Source organism: Mustelus asterias, chromosome 2 (genome assembly GCF_964213995.1).
Source record: "Mustelus asterias chromosome 2, sMusAst1.hap1.1, whole genome shotgun sequence".
Classification (NCBI taxonomy): Eukaryota; Metazoa; Chordata; class Chondrichthyes; order Carcharhiniformes; family Triakidae; genus Mustelus; species Mustelus asterias.
The window spans coordinates 47527576-47546387 of NC_135802.1; the positions used below are offsets into that span (position 1 = coordinate 47527576).

The 18812-nt window shown below is 45.5% G+C and overlaps 1 protein-coding gene across 2 annotated transcripts in view; it reads right to left on the reverse strand.

The window, feature by feature from the left end:
• Window positions 1-18812, reverse strand: part of LOC144507473 (voltage-dependent L-type calcium channel subunit beta-2-like) — a 150433-nt gene that overhangs the window by 84468 nt on the left and 47153 nt on the right. For both annotated transcript variants that reach the window (XM_078234601.1, XM_078234609.1), the window contains exon 2: window positions 5049-5168. In XM_078234601.1, coding sequence (XP_078090727.1) covers window positions 5049-5168 — 120 coding nt within the window. The remainder of the gene's footprint in view (window positions 1-5048; window positions 5169-18812) is intronic.

Sequence of the window (18812 nt, forward strand, 5' to 3'; positions counted from 1 at the left end):
GTGGTAAAGGGGGAAGTGCCGGTAAGGTTGGGCGTGCAGCCCATTAAGTCAATTTAAATGCATGTCCAATCACGGCCATTTTTGGGCCATGGTAAAGGGGGAACTGATGCAGGCACAGATTGCGCTACTCACCTCCCATCCAACTTTACCAAGTTTTCGCACCTGCAAACGGCTGCAACGGGATGGTAAAATTGGGCCCACAGAAACTAAAACTGACCCCAACAAAAAACAGACTATAAAGAATGTAAACAGGGTGCATTAGTTCCTAGAAGTGGTATATTAGTTCGACAAGATATTTCCAAATTGACAGAGAAAACCAAATGGTTGTGGAGACTGCCCTAATAAGACCAACTCTTGTGAATTGGGTATTGACCAACAGGGAACATTTTGAGAGCAAAAAAAGGTACTATTCCATCATCTACCCTCAGATTAGAGAACCTTACAAAAGATGCCTGTGCATTGTCAGATGTATCGGCATTTATTCGGGGGTATTCTACTGCACAGATTGCAGCCCATGCAAATGCCTAAAACACTTCATATTTTTAAAACTTAGTTGGTGTTCACCAGTTTTTATTGACAATTAGACTGGGTAGGTTTCTCCCCCAAAAATTCTAAGTGTCGAATTTGCGTAAGAACTGGAGTAAATCCTGCTGGTTTTTTCAACGGGATTTCCAAAATGAACCTCCCACACTCTGGTGCATTCAGCAGTGCACAGAGTGAATCACGTTAAAATGCTGTGGGTGAGGCCTATTCCCGCTGGAGAGGTCGGCAGCGCTGAGCAGGCCACTGCGAATGCGTCAATCTGCCAGCGCCAAGATTGGTGCATGCACAGTGGTCACTGTCTGCCGGCCTCCTGATCGCTAGGCAGCTCCGCGATCCCACAACTCCCACTGGGAGGGCAACCTACCCACCTCAACCCTCCCCCCCCCCAACCTCAACCCCCCCCCCCCAACCCTCCCCCCCCACCCCTACCCCCCCATCTCAACCCTCCTCCCCCCCCCCGCCACCTCAACCCTCCCCCCCCCCCCCCCCCGCCCCAACCTCAACCCCCCCCCCCCCCCCCAAATACAGCCCGATTGCTGGTCTCCTGGACATGTCCATGCCAGCTCGACCTCACTCCTTCTCGATCACCCTCTCCTTCGCCCCCCCCCCCTGCCCCCATCCCCCCATCCCCGAAGCCCCACACCCGCCTGGCCCACCATGATCTCCCCAACGTGCCAATGCTGCCCCCCCCCCCCACCCCCCCCACTGGCACCCGACCCTTTGAGGGGGGGGTTCCCCAATTGCCACCCCCTTGACTCCAGCATCAAGCCACCAGCTCCCCGCAAGTGGGGAGCTTCATATCCCATTTATCCAACTTAATTCATCCTTGGACTGGATTATGTCTCAATTTTAAGAATAGTTGTTCTCCGCTTGAGTGAACTACTCCTGGTAGGTGGGGGAAAAGAGGTTAGCAAGCCTGGAGACTTCAGTCACGGGCTCGCTAATGATATTCAAAATACATTTAAATTAGACTCTGCATAGATTAGGCAGCTCCACGCCAGAAATCCAACGCTGGGGGATGCGCGAAGGCCTGGATGCCCAACACGGATCTGCTGCCACTAGAGTCTCCTGGCCTGCTGCGCTAAAAAAGCAGCGCAGTGGGATGGGGGAATTGCCCCACTATATTTAATCACACCCTAACTCATACTTTACGACATAGACCTATCAGCCCTGTGCTCCTGGTCCATGAGGGCAGCACGGTGGCACGTTGGTTAGCACTGCTGCCTCACAGCGCCAGGGACCGGCTCTGATTCCTGGCTCGGGTCACTGTCTGTGTGGAGTTTGCACGTTCTCCCCGTGTCTGCATGGGTTTCCTCCGGGTGCTCCGGTTTCCTCTCGCAGTCCAAAAATGTGTGGGTTAGGTGCATTGGCCATGGTAAATTGCCCCTTAGTGTCAGGGGGATTAGCTAGGGTAAAATGCTTGTTGTTATGGGGAAAGGGCCTGGGTGGGATTGTGGTCGGTGCAGACTCGATGGGCTGAATGGCCTCCTTCTGCACTGTTGGATCATATAATTTTTTTTTAAGATTATACAATCAATGTCCTGAACTTAAAAATTCATATTCTGGTGTTCAAATCTTTCCATGGCCCCCGTCCCCCTCTCTGTAATCTCTTCTTCTAGAGCTAAAACCCTTTGCATATTCTGCGCTCCTCCAACTTTGACCTTGTAGGCATTCTTGGGCTGCCTCAGCATCCGCCCATGCTTTAGAAATCTCTTCCTAAAACTCTCTGCCTCGTATTCTGCTTTGAGATCCTCCTGAAAACTCACCGCTTAACCAAACTTTTCTTTGTTGGCTCCAATATCCTATTCTTTGGCTTGATGTGATTTTTTTGTGTACCTGATTATGTTACTGTGAAGTGCCTTGGGATATTTTACTTCATTAAAAGGCACTACATCAATTCTTTTGTTAATGTGATTTAATTGGTGTGATATTCAGATCAGCAAACACTTATGCAAGTTTATCTGTTGATTGTGTGGCTCTGCCATGGTACTGCCAACACATCTCCTCAAGCTTTTCATGTAAATATGTGCAACGCAACAGAGACTTCACAACATGACATGCAGTGTCCATCCAACTCTTCACAAGTTGGCTCTTAAGAGAGAAAAATGTTTCAATATGTAGAATAGTCACCTGCTAAATGACCCTTGGGGTGACAGAAAACCCCCTGTGGTTAAGCAAAAGATGTTCAAAAGTCAAGGACTAATGGCTGCCCCTGCGTGAGGCATTACAGTTGTTTTGCTATAATTCATGACTATGAGATGAGTTTCAGACATCAGGGGACATTAGTGCCAAGCAGTGATCTCAGTTCAACACCCAATTTCCAAATCTCAATTTTATGCCTTTGGACAAAATCTTAAAAACAGGCCTGTCCATTTATTTCAAATGGACATTGCATTTTTTGAAGAACAAAAGTTCTCCGAGGGCAGAATTTTGTGCTCCCCTAAGGTGGGTTCCGAGGCAGAGCAGCATAAAAGTGAATGGATGGGATTCCCCCAGGAATCTGCCTACCCAAACCAAGACACAATTTCACTTTTGTTCTCCTTGGAAAGACGGAGAATGAGGGGAGATCTAATAGAGGTGTACAAGATTATGAAGGGTATAGATAGGGTGAACAGTGGGAAGCTTTTTCCCAGGTCGGAGGTGACGATCACGAGGGGTCACGGCTCAAGCTGAGAGGGGCGAAGTATAACTCAGATATCAGAGGGACGTTTTTTACACAGAGGGTGGTGGGGGCCTGGAATGCGCTGCCAAGTAGGGTGGTGGAGGCAGGCACGCTGACATCGTTTAAGACTTACCTGGATAGTCACATGAGCAGCCTGGGAATGGAGGGATACAAACGACTGGTCTAGTTGGACCAAGGAGCGGCACAGGCTTGGAGGGCCGAAGGGCCTGTTTCCTGTGCTGTACTGTTCTTTGTTCTTTTGGGCCTCGGATGGAAAACCCACATCTTCACCTATGAAGAGCCTTAAGTGGCCACTTAAGGGCCTTTTCCACCAGCCTCAATTTTTAAGCCAGCAGGAGCGGGTGGGGTGGGAAACAGAGAAAAAATATATTTTCTCCATTTTGGGTGTGAGGGGTTGGGGGATACACCTCAATCTTAAGGCCCCTTCCCTTCGGGACCTTGGAGCTGTGGGCCTCCCTCCCTCACCTGGACTACCTCACAATGCCGTGGTTACATCCTTCACTCCCCCGCCGCCCTCACACCCCTAAGGCACCACGTATCTTCCATCCCCAGGATTTACTTACCTTTCCTGCAGTCCCAAGACTGAGTTCCAGGCAGAGCATTGCACTACTGCTTCTGACCATCACAGTGTTGTCCTTGGCTGGGTTGGAGAGCGGTTGGCCAATCTGACAGGCCCACAACTCTCACTGGCGGGCCTCCTTTCCAAGGGTGGATGGATTTCCCACTCAATGCTCAAGTGAGCGTTAAATGGCAGTGGGACTTCAAGAGGCAGCAGTAACGTTCTGTATGCCAACTTTCTGGATGGCGAGAAGGCAACTGCTCACCATCCTTAAAATTCTACCCCTAGTGACCTGCTCAATATTTCCCCATCTGTCAACAAAAGCAAAATAAATGGTAATTTATTACATTCCTACTTGTTGGATTTTGCTTTGTGTAAAATAGCTGCCAAGAGTGTCTACATGAGTGACTGCACTTCAAAGAAACTGATATACAGCTCTTTACAAATTTGAAGAAATAATTTATATTCCTTCATGTTGGATTTTTTTTTTAAAAAAGCTTTGCATTCAATTTGAATCTTGTATACGTTGTTCCTTAATATTGACATGATCGCTAATGCATGAGTGATATGGAATTGTGTAATCTACCTTGCCGATGTGCGCACGTGCATGTAAGCCAATGCAGCTGGTTTTGAACAAAGTGTTAGGGAATCATAGAATCCCTACAGTGCAGGAGGAGGCCATTTGGCCCATCGAGTCTGCACCGACCACAATCCCACCCAGGCCCTTTCCCCGTAACCCCAAGTATTTACCCTGCTAATCCCCCTGATACTAAGGGGCAATTTAGCATGGCCAATCCACCTAACCTGCACATTTTTGGGCTGTGGGAGGAAACCAAAGCACCCAGAGGAAATCCACAGAGACACAGGAAGAGCATGCAAACTCCACCCAGATAGTTACCCGAGACAGGAATTGAACCCGGGTCCCTGGCGCTGTGAGGCAGCAGTGCTAACCACCGTGCCACTGCGAAGAGAGTCGTTTTATGCTGATCGCTACATTTATGCTTGCCCAGAATATGTGCTAACTTGTTGACCCTCTCCATCTTAGCCACAAATATAGCTAGTGGCTATCTTTCTGGATGGCGAGGAGGCAACTGCTCACCATCCTTAAAATTCTACCCCTAGTGACCTGATCAATATTTCCCCATCTGTCAACAAAAGCAAAATAAATGGTAATTTATTACATTCCTACTTGTTGGAATCGGACTCCACCTGATGGATACAATACCTTAAACTTTCCAATCTAACTGTGAAACATGACATTACCTTTGCTTTTTCCAGCTGCGCATGGGCTTGTCGCTCTGCTTCCCTCCGTACAGCCTCCCGATCTTCCTCCAGAGATACATCTGACTCAGATGGACGGCTAGTGTAGGAGTCCGCCGAACCCTGCAAAGGGACAAAGGGGAGAAACATGACCATTTATTATTTGATTCCTGCAGTGCAATTTGCAAACTATTGTATTCGGAGAACTCCTCCGTTCCTTTCAACATGATTCCCTGCATGTTTATAGCAAAGAAATCAACAATGAACATGCCCAAAGATTAAAAGAGGAAAATCCGATATGAAAACAGAGCTCTTGTGTTACATCAATCTCTCTCTCTCTCTCTTGGGTTATTTATACTAGGTAAAACATACTGTTGCATGTATTTGTTTGGACGTAGTTACTTTACAAAGACAAATGAACTCAATCTTATTCAAAGCAGCAAAATATTGAAAGGACAAAGCACAGGAGAAAACAAGCATCTCTAATGCAATGAGAGAAACAATGTTAAATGATAATATGAAAAAAGAACATCACTCTGATCCAAATTCTGGATTTAGTAATACCCAGTATGTTCCGTTTGGCTCTCAAACTGGAATTGTTAACTCTGGTTCTCTCTCTCCACAGATGCTGCCAGATCTGCTGAGGTTTAGCAGCCTTTAACTGTATTCATTTCAGTTTTCCAGCAACTGCAGTATTTTGCTTTGATCCCAATATACTCTCTGCATCTTTTAATTTCTGTCGGGAACTGCTAGAATCCGTCAGATTCAAGCCGAAGCCCCTTCCGCCGTCACTTTTTCACTCAAATGGTTTGAGTTGCTACAAATTTTTAACGTGCGTGGTTAAAAAAAAGTCGCTCAGACTGGGAGGAGCTCAGCAACTTAATTCATCACAACAGAAATGTTTTAAATGGTGATCGCTTCTGTTTATGACTATCGGAAACTGTTAGCACCTCACCACTGATTGCCCAAAACAATTTTAGAAAGGTTAGCTCTTACATAAATATCGGAATTCTTCAAACGTCCTTCTTTGGCTTGTTTTAGAAGTCTTATCCAGGTAGCCTTCATTAGCCAGAGAGCTGTTATTGTCCACAGCAGCCGTGCCCAGCACCGATCCTAAAAGTGTATTGCCAATGTGTGCTGCTTCGTCAGTGCTGCTTTACTTTTAACCCATCTTGTCTCTGTGCTCGCAAACGTGCTCCTTTCACTCTTCCTCCCCCCATCTCCCCCGCCCGCCCCCCCTCCCACCGCTTCCTTCTCTCTCATTCTGCAGTGAGTCGCTCTGGCACAAGAAAAGAGACTGCTGGCTTATTTGACAAAGGAAGGGTAGGTGTTTTCCATACTTGAACTCTTCTGACACCAAAATTCCCCTGGTACAGTACAGCAAGGTTATCTTTGTGCATCACACAGGCAGTCCACATTGAGAGAGAGAGAAATGCATGGGGAGGGGGTACCTTTAAAAGTCCAATATTGAATTTATTTACTGGGATTTGTAAGTGCAAAAGCTAATCCATCTCTCCAGGGAGATAAGAAAGCTCGTCACATCAATGAGCATGCTCAGTAACTGGATCTATACGCAGATGCTCACATCATACTGTGATGTTAGCTCTCTGTCAAAATGCCATTTGAAATCTCAAGGGTAGAGTATGAAAATAGCAAGGTCCTTGTACAACAGGAACATATGTAAGCTGTTTCAGTTTTTGTCATATACCTGTCAGCCATTGTACAAAAAGTACTGCCACCTCTCACCCATTTCACAGAATCTTTTTAACCAAGGTGTCATACCTTCCTGCCTCTTCAACTAATTAACGGGCACTAACAATGTTTAAAAAAAAAACACTTGAAGCTATGACGGAAAATAAAGATGTCAGTCACACAGATAATGAAAATAAAAGCAGTAGCGTAGTTTAGACATGAAAACAGTCTCAGGTTTAAGAGGGAAGAGACTAGTTAATACGAGCTATCCAAAGACATCAGAAATGATGAATTCACATGATTTCTGCTGTAGTCAAACTTATTAATATATGTCTTAAATTAACAGCTTTTTGCTTACTTAAAGCATGCACAACATAGTCCTGACATCATGTGCACAAACTGTTCGTAATGAACACCTGTTTTCCATCTTAAACAGAGCATCCCACCCACATCTGGAAAACATCATCAATGCCCCAGGAGAGTGCGTATTCCCAAGAGGCGTTTCCACAAGGCGGCAAGTTAAACCTCCAGCAATGGAAGTTTCAGCAAGCTGTGACTGAATGTGAATCTAACTTTGCCATTTGTACCAGTCAGGAATGGTACCTGGCTAGATAAAATAAAGGGTGGGATTTTCCAGCCCTTCCAGCCTGAGGGATCTTCCAGTACCGCCAAAGTCGACACCTGCGGCGGGGTCCCCAGTGGTGGTGGGGAGGGCAGTTTGGTGAGCCATGGAGAATGCCGTAGACTTTGACAGGAGCTGCCTTCACCATGGGGAAACCCGCTGCGCCCTGGTCCTGGTCACCCGCTGCGCCCTGGTCCTGGTCACCCGCTGCGCCCTGGTCCTGGTCACCCGCTGCGCCCTGGTCCTGGTCACCCGCTGCGCCCTGGTCCTGGTCACCCGCTGCGCCCTGGTCCTGGTCACCCGCTGCGCCCTGGTCCTGGTCACCCGCTGCGCCCTGGTCACTTAGAATTTTATAAAACCGTGGAGCACATCTTCCATTCTCCAGGTGGTTGTACACATGGGAATTTCCCAGAAAATTTAAACTTCTGTTAGGCAATTTTCCTGCATCTGGAACCTTCCAAAACTGATTTCCCGATTCACTGAGCAGAATAGTTACCCAAGAAAAGTTAAAAGGGTTAAAAACAGTTCCTGTGTTTGCCGGGAAGGCCAGCTGCTGAACTCTTGGGGCGCCATTGCGCAGGCACCCTGAGCTCCATCCCACCCTCCACCTCCCCCACCACCCCCCCCCTCCCCCTTCCCAGCACATCGGAACCCTCCACACCGATCGCCTCCTGTGCCAGTCTCCCACCCCCCATCTGTCCCTCAGATATCGCCACCACCTCCCTCCCCACAGATCTGTCCCCCCTGCAGAGTTTCCTCCCTTCCCTCCACCGATAGTTCCCCAAGCAAATACTTTCCCCTTCTTTCCCAACTCGGCAGAGTTCCCATTCCCTCCCCACTCCTGTCATATCTCCACTCCATAGGCTCCGCCCCCACTCATGTCCCACCCCCCGGCGCAGTTATGGTGCCCGGTGGGCAGTGCCAGGGCACCTCTGGACACTGCCAGGCTGGCATTACCCCATGAGCACAGCCCAGCCCTGACCCGAAAACCTGGGGGGCCTTCAATGGCCTCCGATCCCCCCGCCAGTGAGGGCATCACGTCAGGTCTCTGCTGTTGAACACCACACGTGATTCATGCCAGGAAGAACCTTGACTGGTGAGGTGGTTAAAGTAAGAGAGCCTGAACGATAGCGTCAAGGATTCATTAATGGCATATAAACCCTTTCTGGGCACAGAGCCAATTTCACCGGCAAAACAGGGCCAGTACAATCGGGAGAGGCAAAAAACCGGGGGAGGCGAAAAATCAGAAAGGCGCCCGGTTTTTTACCTCCCCAGATTGTACCGGCCCTGCTTTGCCGGTGAAATCGGCTCTGCGCCCAGAAAGGGTTTATATACCATTAATGAGTCCCGGACGCTATCGTCCAGGCTCACTAACCTTAAGTTTCTGATTTTTTGCCTCCCGCCTGATCTTTACAACTCACCCCGCCGAAAGTCGGGTGGGACGAGGTCGTAAGATCGCACTCTGAACTATATCATGAATGAATCTCTTGTTAACAAAGACCTAAATCCCTTACTAGTTAGATTAGTCGCGCCATACCTCTACCAAAGCCGGCCTCCTTGAAATTTATACTTCAAAAATAAATCAAATGACGCAGTTAAAATTTTTTGCTTTCATCCTATTGGAGTAAACCCAAAGTTGTTGCATATTACATGTCACCACCATGCATGTTCTCAGCAGAAGTGGTGGTGGGGCTTGGGGGGGGGGGGGGGGGGGGGGTGGTGTGAACATATATAATAGGGTGAGTGCCCCTCCATCTTCCCACCCACCCCCAAAATACTGGACAGGGTGGGCAGGTGTTGAAATTGGCAACCTACCCACCATATTTAAATGGATGATCAAAGCTCAATTGGATTAATTACCAAGTCAATTGACCCTGATAATACGTCAACCATACCATAAAGCATTTGGCATGGGCAGTCGGGTAAGCGTGTGCAGCCCGATTTTTAAAATAATTTATTGAAAGGACAGAAAGGAAGGGTGGGTTGTACCTGCAGAGGGGGGCTGGGGGTATGCCTTCTTCCAATCTCCTGCAGCTTTAAACCCATCACCCTCTGCCTGCCCAAACCCCGGACAATCAGCTCCTCGTCAACTTTACTTCTGAAGATGGAGTGGGGAGGAAGAGGTGTGGAAGCGACGCAAGATACATCTGATCAACACCACCCCCCTCCCCCACCCCTCCATCTCCCCCATGTAAGATTCAGCCAGGTGCCTTTCAAAATATGTGTGAACTTAAGGTATATAAATACTAAAGGGTGTTAAGCAGAGTAGTACAGCTGACTAATGAACAAAAAGGAGATTTATGCTTAGACTCGGGGCATGACTAAGGTTATTAAATTAATACTTTGCATTTGTTTTCACCAAGGAAGAAGGTGTTGCCCAAGTCGTGTTGAAGGAAGTCATTCAGACACTTGAAGGATTTAAAAATTGACCCAGAAGAGGTTTTGGAGAGGATGCCTAGACTTAAAAGTTGATAAGGTATCAGGACCAGATAAGCTGCATCCAAAGACACTGAGGGCGGGATTTTCTGGCCGTGCTCGCCCCGAGACCGGAAAATCCCGCCCAAGATGAACGGACCTGTGCATGGTCCTGTCCGCTACATGGCGGGCAGGAGGGGAAAATTCTGTCCTGAGGGAGGGGAGTGTGGAAATTGCAGGTCAGTCCACACCGCACCCTCAGACAGTGCATTCCAGAACCTAACCACTCGCTGTGGGAAAACATTTTTCCTCATGTCATCATTGCATCTTTTACCAATTATCTGTAATCTGTGTCCTCTGGTTCCTGTTCCTTCCACCAGTGAGAACAGTTTTTCTCTATCTACTCTGTCCAGACCCCTCATGATTTTGAATACCTCTTATCAAATCCCCCCTCGACGTCCTCTTCACAGAAAACAGCCCCGTCACCAATTTATCGACATAACTGAAGTTCCTTGTCCCTGGAACCATTCTCGTGAATCATTTCTGCACTTAATACCTTCACATCCTTCCAAAAGTGTGGCATCCAGAAATGGATGCAGTGCTCCAGTTGAGGATGAACCAGTGTTTTATACAAGTGTAACATAACTTCTTTTTGTACTCTATGCCCCTCGTGATAAATCATACAACATCTTAGACTTTATTAACCATGCTCTCAACCTGTCTACAATGATTTATGCACATATACATCCAGGTCTTGATGCTCCTTCAGCCCCTTTATAATGGTACCCGTTTATTTACATTGTCTCTCCATGTGCTTCCTACCATTAAATCTCATCTGCCACTTGTCCATCCATTCCAGCAACTTGTCTATGTTCTTTTGAAGTTCTGCACTATCTTCTTCACACTTCCAAGTTTGTGTCATGTGCAAATTCTGTAATTATGCTCTGTACACCAAAGCCTAGGCTAATTATCTATATAGCACTGCTGCCTCACAGCGCCAGGGACCCGGGTTCAATTCCAGCCTTGGGTCACTGTCTATGTGGAGTTTGCACATTCTTTCTGTGTCCGTGTGGGTCTCCTCCGGGTGCTTCGGTTTCGTCCCACACACCAAAGATGTGCGGGTTAGGTTGCTTAGCCATGCTAAATTGCCCCTTAGTGTCAGGGGGACTAGCAGAGTAAACAGGCGAGGTTACAGGGATAGAGCCTGGGTGGAATTGTGGTTGGTGCAGACTCAATGGATCAAATGGCCTCCTTCTGCACTGTAGGGATTCTATGATATGAAGAAGAACAAGGGTCGACCCTATGGGAATTCTACTAGAAATTATCCTCCAGCCTGAAAAATGACTTTCCTGTTGCTCAGTCAATCTTGTATCCACATTACTGCTGTCCCTTCTATTCCATGAACTCCAGCTATGATTACAAGTCTGTTGTGTGGCACTTTATAGGTCTGTGCACAGCACGTCATCTGTAGTACCCTCCTTAACCCTTTCTGTTCCCTCATGAAAGAACTTGAGAATATTAGTTAAACACAATTTACCCTTTACATATCCCTGCTGGGTTTCCTTATTTAACCTGCATTTTCCCAAGTGACTGTTAATTTTGTCCCAAATTAATTTTTCTAAACGCTTCTTTTTTGATTTAATGTATTATCGTCACCATGTATTGGTATACAAAGAAACGTATTGCTTCTTGCGCACTATACAGACAAAGCATACCATTCATAGAGTACACAGAGGAGAAGGAAAGGAGAGAGCGCAGAATATGGTGTTACACTCATAGAAAGGTCAACTTAATATCAGGTAGGTCCATTCAAAAGTCTGATGGCCGTGGATGAAGTAGGAGAATCTGGCCCATTGTCTTTTGAATGGGAAAGGCTTTGTGTGCTGCCAGCTCGGGTTCATGGAAAAGATTCCAAAGCACGGATTGCCGAAGATCAAAGACGTGCTTCCAAAAACCTGCACAAGATCTACTTCTCCAGCAACAACACTAAAAATAGGTTTATCGGGGCTGTTTCTGGACTTTGCTGTTTGCAGAACAACTATTTCATTTGCGTACGTAACAGTGATCACACTTCATAAGTACGTTGGCTGTCAAGTGCTTGGAGACATCCTGAGGCTGTGAAAGGTACTTGATAAATCCTCAGTCTTTTTCAAGGGGGAGAGTGTGGACACAGTGGGGTAATGTCAATAAGTGCTGCAATTGGAGATACTACAATATGTCACATAAAGAAAGGACACATGCATGGAGAAAGTCAAGACGGAAATGATAATGGAGTGAAGAATCCAGAGTAAACAGTTCAGCCTATTTGCCAGGTCTTGATTTATTTATTTTCTCTTTGGCCGCACTGGAAAGAAAACTTATTCGAATTCTTCAGCAGATGGAAACTCAGGATAATAATTCCAATAGAGATAGACAGGTTGAAATCCTAATCCACCTGATTAGCCATTAAGGGTCCCTCTATATTGCAAGCTTCAACTTTAGTGCAAAGAACTTCCCACCAATCCTAAACTGACAATGCAAATCCAGAAATAATTTGCTCAATCTGCATCCCGTCCAAAGCACAACCAGGCTCCCTGGAGACATTTGTCTGATAAATGCTTTTAGTTTCCTCTCACCCTTTATCTAAACATTTCTGGCTTGAGACACAGCTTTGAGAATCCATGCATCCAGACACCCACAGACCTCTTATCCCAGTGACAGATTCAACAAATACAGGTCGACTCAGAGGAGCCTCCAGCATCCACAGTAATTTGCTTTTAATGCAATAGTTCACCTGACTGCAATTCCTACTCTCCTGCCTCGTCCCTTTCAATTCAGTTCCTTCAACTTTAAAAAATTCCCTTCAAATACTGGAATCGCACTCTCAGAAAAAGGCCACAAGGGAAACCGCTGTGGGAAGTGGATGCCAAGCAACCCAAGTTCCAAACAGTCATGGAACTATTTCAGTAATTCAGGACATGGTCAAACAAAACAGGATAGTAGAGTATAAACTGTTCACAGGAACATATTAACACAAGAACAAGAGTCTGGCCCCCCAAGCAGTTAGACCATGCCAATCCGTGACTTACCTTTATGTACCCCACCTTTGTTGCCTATCCTTTACCTTCTTTAATTAACAAAGCTTCATTCATGTCAGGTTTAAAATTTAGAATTGATCTGGCAACAAGTGTCATTCGCGGAAGAAAGTTCCAAACTTTTACCATCCTGAGTTCCCCAGCTTCATTCCAGACACTCTCTAATTATTAGGCTGCGCCCCGAGTGCCCATTAGGTAATAGGGTAGTTTGAGACAAACTACCAGTTCTTCTTAATATCTTGAAAACTTGAATCAAATCACCCCTAGATTCTCTGGATTCCAGGGGATACAACCGTGGTTTGTGTAATGAAAACAGAAAACGTTAAAATACTTAGCAAGTCCGACAGTCTCTATGGGCGGGATTTTCCAGCTGCACTCGTCCCGAAACCATAAAATCCCACCCAAGATCAACAGACCTTTCCATTGTTTGCCCCTCACCTGTTCTGATTCCCGTGGCGAGTGGGGCGGTAAGATTCCAGCCCATGGGAGAGAAACAGCTAATATCGCAGGTCAGCGACCTTCAGTCAGAACGTATGTCCAACTGCACCTCATCATTTAACATTTGGAATCCAGGTATCACTGGAAAAAGAGACCAGGTTTCATTCTATATATCTATGCTGCACTCACTCCAAGGCCGATGTATCCTTTCTAAAGTGAGGCGTGCAGAACTGAACACACTACTCTGTCTCAGGGCAGGGCAGCTTCATTGCAGTTTTTGTCATGGTTTAATCAGCTCCCTGGGGCTTTTTGCAGGGATTATCTAAGATTACCACTTCTGGCATCCTTTCAAATACTCTGAAACAAGATCACTTCTTATATTAAACAAAAGAGAGACGCAATTCAAGGAAAGGCATTTTTCATTTCCTTCAAAGAGTCAAAAAGTAAATTTGATTACTTTCCAAGAACTTCAAACTACCAAAGTAAATCACTGATGACAGCCCCAAAAACGTAAAACTTGTGCCCCATCACAAATGTGAGTTGCTTTAACTGCAGCTGATATGTCTCTCAGTGAAGGCGTGGTCTCAAACTGGCAAGGTTCAAATCGTGTTTCAGCTGGAAATGTTAACGTTGACACCAAATATCACTTTATCCAAAGTATAGATGCTGTATCTCTGATGTCTAGTCTTCCTCTGAAGGAACCATGGGATTAAATACTGTTAGGCAAGTTGCTGGCAATAAGCCATATTCAATGTAGGTAATGAGGGTCTGTCGCACTGGCTGGACAGCCAGCAAAAGTCCTGGATCACCTCTTTCTGGAAAAGCCTGCTGCATTAAGTGTCAATAAGGCACGTAACTGGGCAGCGGCCGGCCTTCCCCACAGTCAAGGAACCCAGGAGTGGAAGTTCCACCTGCCAAACAGTGGCCAGGAGCAATTCAATGCTCAGCAGCACCATCAGGAAGGTGCTGGCTATTGTTGATACTGCACCCACCTGAGGTCCAGGATCACCGAGGGACTAGGGTGAGTGTTCTGCAACCTTTCTTGATTTAAATAATATCCTTTTTTAAAATTATTCCTGCCGAAGCGGACAAGTTCACATTTTCCCACTTTGTACTTCACCTCTTACTGGGTCAACATCCTGGAACTCCTTCCCTAACAGTTATGGGTGTACCTACACTACGTGGACTGTAGCGGTTCAAGAAGGCACCACCTTCTAAAGGGCAATTCATAGAATCCCTCCAGTGCAGAAGGAGGCCATTTGGCCCATCGAGCCTGCACCGACAACCATCCCACCCAAGCCCTATCTACATTATGAATGAGTAATAAATGTTGACCTAGCCAGCAATGCCAATACCTCATGAATGAATAAAATCTGCCATATTTTCATCTACTCAATTCACCTATCGATGCAGATTCCTCATGTCCACTTCACAACTTACTCTCCAACCTATCTTGGTGTCATCAGCAAATTTAGCAATCATCCGTCATCCAAGTCATTAATATAGGCTGGAATTCTCTGGCCTCGCATGTCCCGTTACCGCTGTCAGCGAGAATTCGGTTTGTACACTCTGTCCCTTCCTGCCATGCTCAGATTATCCTTTCTCATATTGCTACTTGGCTCTCTTGTCTTGTCACATCTTCCCACACTTGTTTTCTGCTCTCACTAGTTATACAATTCACTGGAACACTGGTCCCAGCAGGGTTCGGGCAAAGGTCATCCCAATGGTACAGCTCTCACTTTCCCAGGTACTGGTACCAGCATCCCATGAATCAAAACCCATTTCTCCCACAGCAATCCTGAGTCACACATTAAACTCCCTAATCATATTTACATCAATTTGTTTGTATGCTCAGTTAATAATCCAGAGATTATTACTTGAGGTTCTGCTTTCTTAATTTAGCCCCTTACTGATCGTACTCCCTCAGTAAAAGCTCCTCCCTAGTCCTACCTATATTATTGTTACCTACGTGGATGACAACTATTGGATCCTCCCACTGCAAGTTCCACTTCAGCCCGGAGCAGATGTCCCAAAACCTGGCATCGGGCAGGCAACTTTCATCGCTTTCAACTGCCGAGGACAGTATCTATTCCCTTGACAATACTGTCCCCTCCTATCTCTATATTCCTGTTCAATTCGCTCATCCACCCTTTAGTCCCTCATGTGACATGACTGTGCGGTCCAATTTCAGGGTGACAGCACTCGTGATCCCACTGCTGCCACTCCAGCAGCCAGACTATAGCCATGTGTACCAAGATGGTGCAGCTCATAGCTGCTTTAGTTCATCCTCCAAGTCTATCTGCTATTTACCCGCTAATGGTTAGTAGCCTTCTACCAGGCATGAAGGAGCACAATGCGTTCCCAGGCACACAGAGGACAGGCACAACAGGAATTCAAAGGAGTGACTATTTGAGTTTTCTATGCAATATATCACTTGCTCAATTACAAGTCTGGTTTGGAATGTTTATTTTGTGGTGGCTTTTACTTGGGTATAGTTGCAATGCAAAACAGAAGCTGTGATTGTCAGTGACAGAGGAAAAGCACAGTGTAAGATGTGGTGAACGGGGAACTTGGGTTGTGGTTGCTGGTATCATATTCTGAGAAGTTCTTCATGGACATCCTCCTCTTCCTCATGCTCCTAAGCTGCTTGCTGTTTAGCTTATGGCATGGCCTTTCCTCTCATGATGAGGTTGTGCAGCAGGAGGCAGACCACCATGAAACATGATGCGTACTCTACCAAAGAGGAATCAGTAGTTGTAGCATACCTGGATTTCCAAAAGAATTCAATAAGGTGCCGCACAAAACGTTAGTAAGGGCTAATGGAGGTTGGGGTGACATTTTAACATAGATAAAGGATTGGTTAATGGGTAGAAAGCAAAATATTAACATAAATGGGGCTTTTTCAAGACAGTGATAGTGGAGTGTTGCAATGATCAGTGTGGGGGCCTCAGCTATTTACAATCTATAATCATGACTTAGCTACATTACTCTCACTCTCTGTCTCTTCATCTAAGTTTGCTCATGATACGAGGCAGAAAGGTAAGCTGTGGGGAGGACAAAGAGGGACTGCAAAGAAATATAGACAGGTTAAGTATGTGGGCAACAAAATGGCAGATGGAGTACAATGTAGGGAAGTGTGAAGCTGTTTACTTTGGTCGTAGGAATAGAAAAGCAGAATTGTTTTTTAAAAGGTGGTAAAATTGTAAATGCTGATGTTCAAAGATACTTGGGCGTAGTCATACAAGGAACATAAATTTAGCATACAGGTACAGCACACAATTAGAAGGCAAGTGGCATGTTGGCCTTTATTGCAAGGGTATTCGAATACAAGGTTGTTCTCTAATACCCATATATGGGTTCTAAAGGTTTTGGTGAGACCACATCAGGAGTACAGTGTGCTGTTTTGGTTTCCACATTTAAGTAAGGATATACTTGCATTAGAGACAACACAGCAAAAGCCAAATAAATTGATCCCTGGGATTAGGGGGTTGTTTCTCTGGAGTTGAGAAGATGTGCGGGTTAGGTTGATTGGCCATGGTAAACTGCAGGGTGAATAAGTGGGACGACGGGGATAGGGGCTGGGTGGGATTGTGGCTGGTGCAGACTCAATGGGCCGAATGTCCTCCTTCTGCACTGTAAGCATTCTATGAATGAGAGGTGAGCATATTGAAACTCACAAAATACTGAAGGGACTTGATAGAATATTGTTTCTGCTGGTCAGAGAAATCTAAAACACAGGGAGCACAGTCTCAGGGTACGGACTGAGATGAAGAGAAATTACTTCAATTAAAAGGTTGGGAATCTTTGGAATTCTCTACCCCAGAGGGTTGTGAATGCTCCTTTGTTGAATATATTTGAAGCTGGGATAGACAGATTTTTAGTGTCTCAAGGAATATGGGTAGCAGATGGGAAAACAGAATTGAAGTCCAAAATCAGCCATGATGATATCGAATGGCAGAGCAGGCTCGACGGACCATCTGGTCTACTCCTGCTCCTATTTCTTGTGCCAAGTTTTGCAGGGTTCCTCCAGAGCAGTTCAGGCAGCAGCAGTATTGTTTCAGCATGCTAATTATCAGTTCTATCACATTGCATCTGGCATCATAATTTTCATTGCATGCATTCTTCAAGGCACTGGAATCATGAGCCATGTAGTCAGGTGATAACCCTTATCGGCTGTGGCCACCCCTTTGGTTTCCCATGTTGATTTGTCTCTCTAGCCAAAGTCAATAAATGTTCTGTCAATTCGCATGATTATGTTGCCTCACACAGTATCGATCCAAAACATAGTTGTTGCTGAGTGATTAGCTCATAAGCACTAAAGGAAGGCAAGGAGTCAAAATGTATCATGCAGACTCTTCTGATTTAGGAAAACAACTTCATAATTTCCCCCGGTAAATTAAATAAAATGGATAAAGTCCATTAGAGAAATGATCGTAAAAAGCGTGAGGAAGAAACATTGACTGCACCCCACCGAGCAGTTAATTCTTCCACCCTCTCAATTCTTTCTCCTCTTAATCCAGAAAATAAAATCTTGTCTGCCTCAGGAAATATTTCTGTGCGTGCCAAAGCCTCACAGTGAGGACTGACTGCCAGTTACAGCCCCATAATTTAGGACTGTGCTCCTTCACTGCACTTGCATTCATCCTCATTTATCATCCAGTCCAAATCTGTGAACAACCATGTTACTATGTATAAATTTAAAGTGCATTATACCAATCGGTTCATTTAAAACATTGTTTTTTTTTATTACAGCTCAAACCTATCACCCACCATATAAGTAGAGCATTTTAGGTTTTCCCACAAACCTTGGCCTTGCACAGACATTTGAAGCAAACAAAAAATAACCCAAGGTGGTGGCTGATTTGCAACACTTATATTTGGAATGGATGTTATGAAACGGTGTCTGGAGCCAACACGTGGGATGTCTGAATAAGTTCTCTCATTAGCCTAATGTTTCTGGTAGTTGAACAGGATTAATGAGATTTTCATGACTGTTAAAATTTTACACAGTGTGACAGCAATCGCCTGAACTTAAGTGCTTCAGGAGTGTCTCAACAACTAAAAACTGAAAATTGAAATTATGCACACTTTAATCATCTGACTGCCAAGACTCAAAGATTACTGAGATCCTGAACATGGCTGCCATTGTTCGTATCGTCTGACAGAACAGATCCAGATGTTCATGTTAATCTAAGGGTAACAATCCAAAGGCCCTGCAGTTCCACAGCTAGTTTCAGTTCATGAGTCCTGTGAAGAAGTTGGTGGTCACTAAAAATTCAACTTTTACTGCCAGTATCCTCGACTTACAAAATCTACCAAGAGAAACAATCCAGTAATTCTATTGCCGAATAGCCTTCCAACACTCACTGTTCATACTCAAAACATGAAGGACAAATACATAGGCAAAGTACTGGAAGATAGCCAGCACCAATTGAACTGTATTCCATGATAAGCCAATGCCTTCAGGAAAAGCGCATGATCAAATACAAGAAGAAATCACTTTGATATTATGTAATTTATTAACTA